This window comes from Dioscorea cayenensis, chromosome 9 (genome assembly GCF_009730915.1).
Source record: "Dioscorea cayenensis subsp. rotundata cultivar TDr96_F1 chromosome 9, TDr96_F1_v2_PseudoChromosome.rev07_lg8_w22 25.fasta, whole genome shotgun sequence".
Classification (NCBI taxonomy): domain Eukaryota; kingdom Viridiplantae; phylum Streptophyta; class Magnoliopsida; order Dioscoreales; family Dioscoreaceae; genus Dioscorea; species Dioscorea cayenensis.
The window spans coordinates 5,580,853-5,590,068 of record NC_052479.1 but is presented as its reverse complement, the minus strand read 5'-3'; the positions used below and the strand labels follow the sequence as shown (position 1 = coordinate 5,590,068).

The following is a 9,216-nucleotide window of genomic DNA, read 5'->3' as shown; positions in this document are numbered from 1 at the left end:
CCTAAATTCTTTTCCAAAAACTTATTAAATTTTTCATGTAAATATCGTTGTTTCCATATAATAAAGAACAGACATCTTTTATACTTGGTTGTCTTTGTTTAACTATCAATATTTCTGTTTAACACATTGTGTTTATTTTTTAAAAAAGGCTTAAATATCGTTGTTTCTATTTAAATATGTACGTGTGGCCAAGATTAATTGGTTTTTATACCCAGGATTAATTTGTCACGTAAATATCGGTTTTTCTGTTTAAATATTAATTTTTCTGTTTAAAAAATGAGTTTTCTGTTTAAAAAATGCGGTTTCTATTTAAGAAATGAGTTTTCAACTTAAAAAATGAGTACATGCATTACTCTTCATGCTAACCTAAATTCTTTTGTTTGTAGTTATAAGTTTGTTTGTAGTTATAATGTAATCACGCTAACCTAAATTCTTTTCCACAATCTTATTAAATTTTGCATGTAAATATTGTTGTCTCCATATATTAAAGAACTGGCGTCTTTATGCTTGGTAGTCTTCGTTGTACTATTGATGTTTATGTTTAGCATATTGCGTTTACGTTTAAAAAAAAGTGCTTAAATATCGTTGTTTATATTTAAATATGTAAGAGTGATCAAGATTAATTGGTTTTTATACCCATGATTAATTTGTCACATAAATATCGGTTTTTCTGTTTAAATATCAATGTTTCTATTTAACTATCAATGTTTCTGTTTATCTCACAATGTTTCTGTTTAAGAAATGAGTACATGCATTACTCTTCATGCTAACCTAAATTCTTTTGTATATAGTTATAAGTTTGTTTGTAGTTATAATGTAATCATGCTAACCTAAATTCTTTTCCACAAACTTATTAAATTTTTCATGTAAATATCGTTGTCTCCATATAATAAAGAATTGGCGTCTTTATGGTTGGTTGTCTTTGTTTAACTATCGATGTTTCTGTTTAACATATTGCATTTACGTTTAAAAAAGTGCTTAAATATCGTTGTTTCTATTTAAATATGTACGTGTGACCAAGATTAATTGATTTCTATATCCAAGATTAATTTGTCACGTAAATATTGGTTTTTTTGTTTAAATATTAATGTTTTTGTTTAAAAAATGAGTTTTCTGTTTAAGAAATGAGGTTTCTGTTTAAGAAATGAGTACATGCATTAATCTTCATGCTAACCTAAATTCTTTTGTTTGTAGTTATAATGTAATCATGCTAACCTAAATTCTTTTCCACAAAGTTATTAAATTTTTCATGTAAATATCGTTGTCTTCATATAATAAAGAATGGTTGTCTTTACGCTTAGCTGTCTTTTGTGGAAGAAAGGTCTGCCACACCGTCAGGGTTGCCCTGAGGTGGAATAGATACGCTCGTAGAATTCGAATACCTGTTAAAATTAAAAAACTTCGCAACGAGAAGAAAATTTAAGCTGAAATACCATCATTTTAAGTGGAAACATAACATTTTAAACAGAAACCGGAAAATTTAAGCGGAAAAATAACATTTTAAACGGAAACTAGATAATTTTAAGCGAAAACTGGGATTGGACAAGGATAATAAAGCAAAACTTATGTTTTTGCTTTGTTTTAAGCAGAAACTTACGTTTTAAGCAGAAACTAGAATAATTAAGCGAAGACATATACTTTTAAGTGGAAACTTGGATAATTAATCAATAAGTAACATCTGCAACTATGCAAACATAAAGGAGAAGAACTTTACAACGAGAAGAAATCTACATAAGAAATCTACACTCATTCCCAAGAAGTCAACGCCATGAACACTAGCAATAGTTTCTCCCCTTTGTATTTAGCAATAACACAACGACTCTTCATAGTAAATCTACATATAAAAAATTGTTACTCTTTCTCGCAGGATAATCAAGGTGAGGGGAAGGAAGAGATTGTCACTTATCGGGTAATCGGAAGAACTCCAATCGAACACACCAAATGGGAAAGAATTGAAAAACTACAACAATCTAAGGTGATATGAGTCTTCCAAACTTTGTTTGAGAAAAAACAAAAAAGAATACAAAAAGAACTAAAAAAGGTATGCAAAAAAGTTTGACATGATGTGATTGGGTGGTTTTTTCCGACCATTTTTAAGGGCAACGATGGAATTTCATAACATTGACCCAATTCTAATGATCTACAGAGGCAAAAACGAAGTGAAACAATAACTGAAGGGTTATCTGAAGTATTCAAAACTTACAGAGGCTATTTGGGATATTTTGAAATTCTTGATGGGGTAAACAGTAATTTTCTCTAATAATGATAATAATAATAATACACAAAATGTTCACCACCGGCGAGGAACCAATGGCTATGAGCACCTCACGGCCACCACTTTGCTTCTCTAAACTCCACCACCTCCTCCAAAGATCCATCTCCATCTCTCACATCCTCCAAATCCACGCCCAATTCCTCACGACCTCCCTCTTCCCCCTTCCTCTATACTCCACCAGACTCCTCATTTCCCTCTGCTCATCAACTCTTCTCTCCCCTTCCCAATCCTTCTACGCAGACCTCATCTTTGCCCAAATCCCCCGCCCCAACACCTCCTCCTGGAACACCATTATTCGACTCCATACCATCTCCTCAAACCCCACCCATGCCCTCCTCCTCTTCTCCCAAATGCGCAGAAATGGCGTCCAAACCGATACCTACACCTATCCGTTTGTTCTCAAGGCCTGTGGTGCTTTGCTGGCGCGCGGACATGGCGTGGCAGTCCATGGGGAGACGCTTAAGCTTGGTATGGACTTTGCTTTGTTTGTTAGGAATTCTCTGATTAGCTTTTATTGCAGGTTTGGTGATGTTGCGCTGGCAAGGTGCCTTTTTGATGGGTTTTGTTTGAAGGATTTGGTTTCTTGGAACTCCATGATTGCTGGGTATGTTGGCTGTGGAGAAATTGAGGAAGCACAGAAGTTGTTTGATGAAATGCCTGTGAGAGATGTGTTCTCTTGGACTGTTTTGATCGATGGATATGGGAAGAAGACAGGGGATGTTGGTTGTGCAAGAAAATTGTTCGATGAAATGCCTGATAGGGATCTGGTTTGTTGGAATTCCATGATTGATGTGTATGCTAGTGTTGGTCGGCTTGGTGACGCAAGGGAGCTGTTTGAGGTAATGCCTGAGCGGAATGTCGTCTCTTGGAGCATCCTCATTGATAACTATGTTAAGTTTGGTGAGCCTAAAGAAGCTTTGGGATTGTTTCAGAGGATGCTATCGGAGGGTACTAAGCTAGATAAGGTTGCTGTTGTTGGTGTGATCACAGCATGTGGCCAGTTGGGGGCTCTTGATCAAGGGCATTGGGTGCATTCTTTTTTGAAGAAGAATAAAATCATGTGTGATGTTATTGTTCAAACTGCGCTTTTAGACATGTACATGAAGTGTGGGAGTTTAGAGCTTGCAAGAAGACTTTTCGAGAGCATGCCAGAGAGGAGCGTTGCTTCTTGGAATGTGATGATAGTCGGGCTTGGAAATAATGGTTATGGAACTGAAGCTGTTGGGCTTTTTCATTTGATGGAGCGAGAAGCAGGGTTGATGGATGATCTCACTTTACTTGGTGTACTGTCAGCCTGTACTCATGCAGGGTTAGTTGATGAAGGGGTGAGCATTTTTGAAAGGATGATGATTGATTTCAGGATTGCACCGAAAGTTGAGCATTATGGTTGTGTTGTAGATCTCCTTGGGCGTGCAGGTCGATTGCGTGAGGCTGCAGATATTATTGAGACCATGCCTATGAAACCAACACCTACTCTGTGGGGATCTCTTCTTGCTGCTTGTCGGACTCATCGATATGTACAATTGGCAGAGCTTTCAGTCAAGAGACTTGCAGAACTTGGAGCTGATGATGCTGGGGTTTATGTTCTCATGTCAAATATTTATGCTGATGAGGGAATGTGGGATGATGTATTGAGGATAAGGAGGTTGATGAGTGAAAAAGGGATGAAAAAGGAGAGTGGACGAAGTGTGGTAGAGGTGGATGGTGATATTTATGAGTTTGTAAATGGTGGCAGTTCGCATCCTTGTAAAGCCGAGATATTTGCAGCAATCTGGAGTTTATGCAATCATCTCGGAGATAGAACTGTGTGATTATGACCAAGAGAGGCTTTTTCAGCAAATTTTCATCAGCTAAAAGGGGGGACTCTTTAGATTGAGATTCTTTACGTGGACATGGAAGCCATTGCAGATGTTTTGTCTATGCATGAACTTTTGCCATTTCTTTGACTGACTGATTCATGCTAAACAACAGATAGACTTTGATATTTATGGTGAGCCTGAAGAACCTTGGTAATTTCTCTCTGATGCTATTGACAAGAGAGTCTTGTCAGAGGAAAAAAAGAATGAATTCACTTGGATCTCTTGTGAAATAGTTTTTGGACATTGCAATTGCTTTGAGCTTGTTGCTACAAACTGCAAAGATCAAGTATGTTTGTGAACAACTATTGAGATCATTGTTAGCAACTCGTTAACAATTTGGCTTAAGGAATGGGATTTGCTCCTGAAATGAGGTTCTTTGATTGGCTGGTGCACCATTTAGACATGCTATTGCATTCTGTTTGGTACTGCACTTGTCTCAAATTTGTTCTTCTTTGATGTGCTATCTGTCTTGGCAATTTAGTGTCATCTTAGTTTTCATGCAGACCTGTACTTATGCTGTACGCAGGTTTGTTTGATTGGTATTTCAGCTTTCATAATATTATGCTGTTAGTTCTTATTTACTAACAAAATAGCTATCATGTCAGGATGGCCGAGTGGTTTAAGGCGCCAGACTCAAGTTCTGGTCTTCGTGAGGAGGCGTCTGTTCAAATCCCACTTCTGACAACCCGCACAAATGTTTTGGATGTTTTCTTCTGGCTTGAGATGATGCATTGCTAGTCTTGTGTGTTTTTTTTTAATAGATCTATTTATTTATTTGTATTTTTGAATAACTATTTTTGAAGTAATTTAATAAACTAAGGTCAATAAAAAGTAAAGATATTATCCAAAAATATAAAAAATGAGGGCTATTATTGAAAAAAGAAACAGTGGAGTTAGAAATATGATGATTCCTACAATTTTTTTTAGCAAAGATAATTTGATAAACTGATGACGTCATTACTAGCCTATTCATGCAAAGATGATGTTAAGTAGGAATACAAAATTCTATGCTCTAGTACTATGTATAAGCCAATTTTCCTAAATTTTTAATATTTACAGGAGTTCTTGAAAAACGGAAAAACATTTAATTTATAATAATTCCTGGTATTCTTATAGTTTCTAGTACGAAATTAAAAATGTGAAAAAGAATTTTTGCCAAGGATTATTATTTCCTTGAAAATGTTTTTAAGGATTTTATGTGAAGTTAAAAAAATAAAAGTTCCTGATTATATCTTACTATTTCCTAAAATTCAAATGACAATATTAACATATTACTAGTAGCGTGGTCTGTGGATTAATTTTTTGATAGATCACTAAGTTTTGAACTTATTTCTTTCTGGTTACCAAGTTTAATTTGTATCATAAAGGTTATTAAAGTTCGGTTTTGTTTCACCGAGAGGTTACCCGTGAGTGACCACATCCACTGGTGGATGCCAGAGAAAACACAGTCAGCATGCCCAACCACGTCATCAGTCTGAGTTGGAGTCTCCACGTCCCGCCAGACTTGTCCGTCGACCCATCCACGTCGACCTGAATAAAAAGCCACGTGTTCGGTAGACCCTAACCCTAAACCCCATTGTCTTCTCCCACAGAGCGGCGACCACTCATCTCACAAGCGAAACCCTAACGAAACCCTAACCCCAACCTCATCTTCTCCCACAGAGCGGCGGCGACTCATCTCCCAAGCCAAACCCTAATGAAACCCTAACCCTAACTCGACCGTCTTCTCCCATAAAACGGCGACCCATGCTCATCTCCCACGCCTAACCCTAACCCTAACCCCATCGTCTTCTCCCACAGAGCAGCGACCCATACTTATCTCCCAAGCCAAACCCTAACTCCATCGCTTACCCTACAGTCATCATCTTCCCGCTAAGCAAACCCTAACCCTATAGTCATCTCCCAAGGCGAGCAGCCACCGCCTTCTTCCTCTTTTCATGTTGAAACCCTAGTATTCCCCTAACCGAATACTTCTTCTCCCTTGCAGGTCCCCCATACTCATCTCCCAAGCTGAGCAACCACCTACTCGACCAACACTTCTTCTCCCTTGCACGGCCAGTTAGGTTTGTCTTACTTTGACGGTCATTAGTTTGGTGAGTTTTTTCCCCGTACGCTTCGTGCAAACACTGACGTCCTTCTTTTAATCTTTGCAGTTCTGGGAAGCATCTTGTATACCAAGAAAGAGGTTCAAGGAGGTTCAAGGATAAGCTGGGAGTGATCTCGATTGACTGGAAGGTTCGGGCTATGGGAGCAGAAGCACCAGAATATTGTAAGTATGATGTTTAACTATTTATTTATTTTATTTTGGATACAGTGTTTGATTTTTCGAAAGGTTTCAATCAGTGTGAGTTTTATGTTTTAAAATCTCGTTTGTTTCATCTTGGATCTAATTAGAATTTGGAGTTCAGAGTTTGATTTTTCAACAATTTTGTTTGTTAAATAATAAGTTTTGTATTGAATTTGGGGGTGAAGGTTTCTGTTTTCCACCGTTTTGTCTGTTATTTGTTAATTAATCAATTATGTACTTAATTTGGCGTTGAAGGTCTCTGTTTTTCATCTGTTTGTTATTTAAAATTTTAAGTTCTATATTGAATTTGAACCCCAAAGTTTTTGTTTTTCTATTGGTTTCTCTGTTTTCCTCTCTTTAGATCTTCATAAGTTTGTATGGTTTGTCTATTTTCCTTGTGATGTCTTTGGTTTTATTTAATGAAGTGTGTTAAATTATAATTTTGTCAATTGATTTTTATTATGTCTTTAATTGAATAGAATGTGCATTTTAAGCTTAAGCAATGTGTTTGCTGAATTTCCTTTTCATACCCATTGTATATGTTCTTTTCATCCGTTTGTTATTTAAAAGTTTACGTTATGTATTGAATTTGAACTCCAAAGTTTCTGTTTTTCTACTGGTTTCTTTGTTTTCCTCTCTTTAGATCTTCATAAGTTTGTAATGGTTTGTCTATTTATCTTGTGATGTCTTTGGTTTTATTTAATGAATTGTGTTAAATTATAATTTTGTCAATTGATTCTATTCATCCGTTTGTTATTTAAAAGTTTAAGTTATTTCCTTGAAAAAATTTCCAAGGATTTTATGTGAAGTTAAAAAAAAGTTCCTGATTATATCTTACTATTTCCTAAAATTCAAATGACAATATTAACATATTACTTGTAGCGTGGTCTACACTAACGTTGCGGCCATCTACTATCTTTAAATACATAAATATATTTTTTCCATAAATTAGAGTCCATAAAGATAAATAGCATCTAATAATAATAGAATTTAGTATGGATTGTATTTTAAAATAAATATACATATAAAATTTTTACATAAATAGGTACTAAGATAATATTCGACAAGAAAATTAAAAAATTATAATAATTGAGAAAATAATGCATAAAAAACCATATTTGCATTGTCCATGAAGATAATCAAACAAAAAAAAAAAAATAGTGATTCAAATCTTCTTCTCTAAAACCTAATACCTATCAATATAAACAAAACAACAATATCAAATATTGAATCTAAATTCAATTTGGGTAAAAAAATATTGAGTTCTTATTTTCTCAAGTTGCATATCTCTCATTAAAAAATTTCTAAATAAAAAAGCAAAGGAAATTAATGAAATAAAATTTCATCATCTCAAACTCTCTCTAATCTTTTACCTATTCTTACACTTATACCTTCTTCAAATAAATTTTCTACTCCTCCCTTTTCTTATCCCTTGAGATATTTTTTCCATTATTAGTAAATAAGAAAACAGTTATCTTCAGATGCACCACACTGACATACTTACAGTGAGCCTAAACATGTTGGAGTTCCAACTCAGGAGCCTATTCTAGCTCCGATTGATGTATTGATTCTAGCTCGAAGTCGGCACAACCTATGGGATCTTTTGCGATAATGATAGTGATGAAAGCAAAGAGAGAGGTCATGGCGAGGTAAGGGCCGATTAGAAGAAGTTGAGATTTGAGGAGAAGATATTGGAGTAACCGAATGTGCAGACACCGTTGGCGATGCCGAAGCCAACGCACATGGGGAGAATGATGTTCAAGTGGAGTTTCTTGCATTTGTTCTAGTGTTTGAGTTTTCTCCGTGTCTATATTAATTTGGAATCATGAATAACAACATCGCCATCATCGTATGCATTAATTGCATTACCATGTATATAATAATAATAATAATAATAATTAATAATAATAATAGTAATAATAATATAAAAATCATAGAGTGGAAGAAATGCCATTGGACGTGCTTGATGAATTTGTGATTGTTAAGCTACTAGTTTTTAAAAAATTATTTAAATATTATTATTAAAATCTTATTAAATTATATATTGTCTATGGTAATGTACATATCCATATGTAATGTTACGCTTTGTAAAAGAAAATTTTATTATTATTATTATTATTATTATTATTATTATTATTATTATTATTATATGCATATCTTGATTAATGTTTTAAGTTGCCTATATATATATATATATATATGCATACCTTGATTAATGTTTTGAGCTGACTGGAAGGAAGTTAGGTGAGATGATTCATTAGCTTAACTAAGTATTATATAGGATGTGTAATGATTGTACAATCACATTTTAATGGATACCATGCGATTGTTGTAGAATCAGATTTCGAAAATGCAAACACACAAAAGATGGTAGCTTTTCATGTTTAATAAGGACAATACATCATTGGGATGAGAGTCAATAATGGATTTTATAACATATTATAACATATTAGGGGAGATGTAGGTGTTGACAAATTGGATGAGCTTTAAACTATATACACACACACAGATAGGGTTTTCCTTCTCTTGCGGAACACTAGACCTATAATTAAAAATGTACCACATGTCAGCTTGGTGCTAACAGTGCGGATATTTGTAGACATATACATAGTTTTTTTTATAAATTAAAGGAATTAAAAATAGATAGGGTCTAATAATAATAAACTTTCACATGAATTTTATTTGAAAATAAACACACACAAAGTTTGTCAATAATATAATACAATAAAATTCACACATTAAAAAAAACTATTTTTAATATTGGTTTCCCCTTTATTTGTGCTTTTAAGGCTCAA

At 34.4% G+C, this 9,216-nt stretch overlaps 1 protein-coding gene and 1 non-coding gene across 2 annotated transcripts; both read left to right on the top strand.

The window, feature by feature from the left end:
- Positions 1-2,310: 2,310 nt before the first annotated feature.
- LOC120269405 (pentatricopeptide repeat-containing protein At3g29230-like) lies at positions 2,311-4,948 on the top strand. The gene is made up of 2 exons (XM_039276739.1): positions 2,311-4,660; positions 4,740-4,948. The coding sequence occupies exon 1, from the start codon at positions 2,311-2,313 to the stop codon at positions 4,084-4,086; it is 1,776 nt and encodes a 591-aa protein (XP_039132673.1). The 3' UTR covers positions 4,087-4,660; positions 4,740-4,948.
- Positions 4,735-4,818, top strand: TRNAL-CAA. The gene has a single exon. It is a non-coding gene; the product is annotated as a tRNA-Leu (tRNA).
- Positions 4,949-9,216: the final 4,268 nt, after the last annotated feature.

Bases quoted from the DNA above. Each gene is read 5' to 3' on its own strand.
- LOC120269405 (XM_039276739.1), top strand. From the start codon at position 2,311: ATGGCTATGAGCACCTCACGGCCACCACTTTGCTTCTCTAAACTCCAC.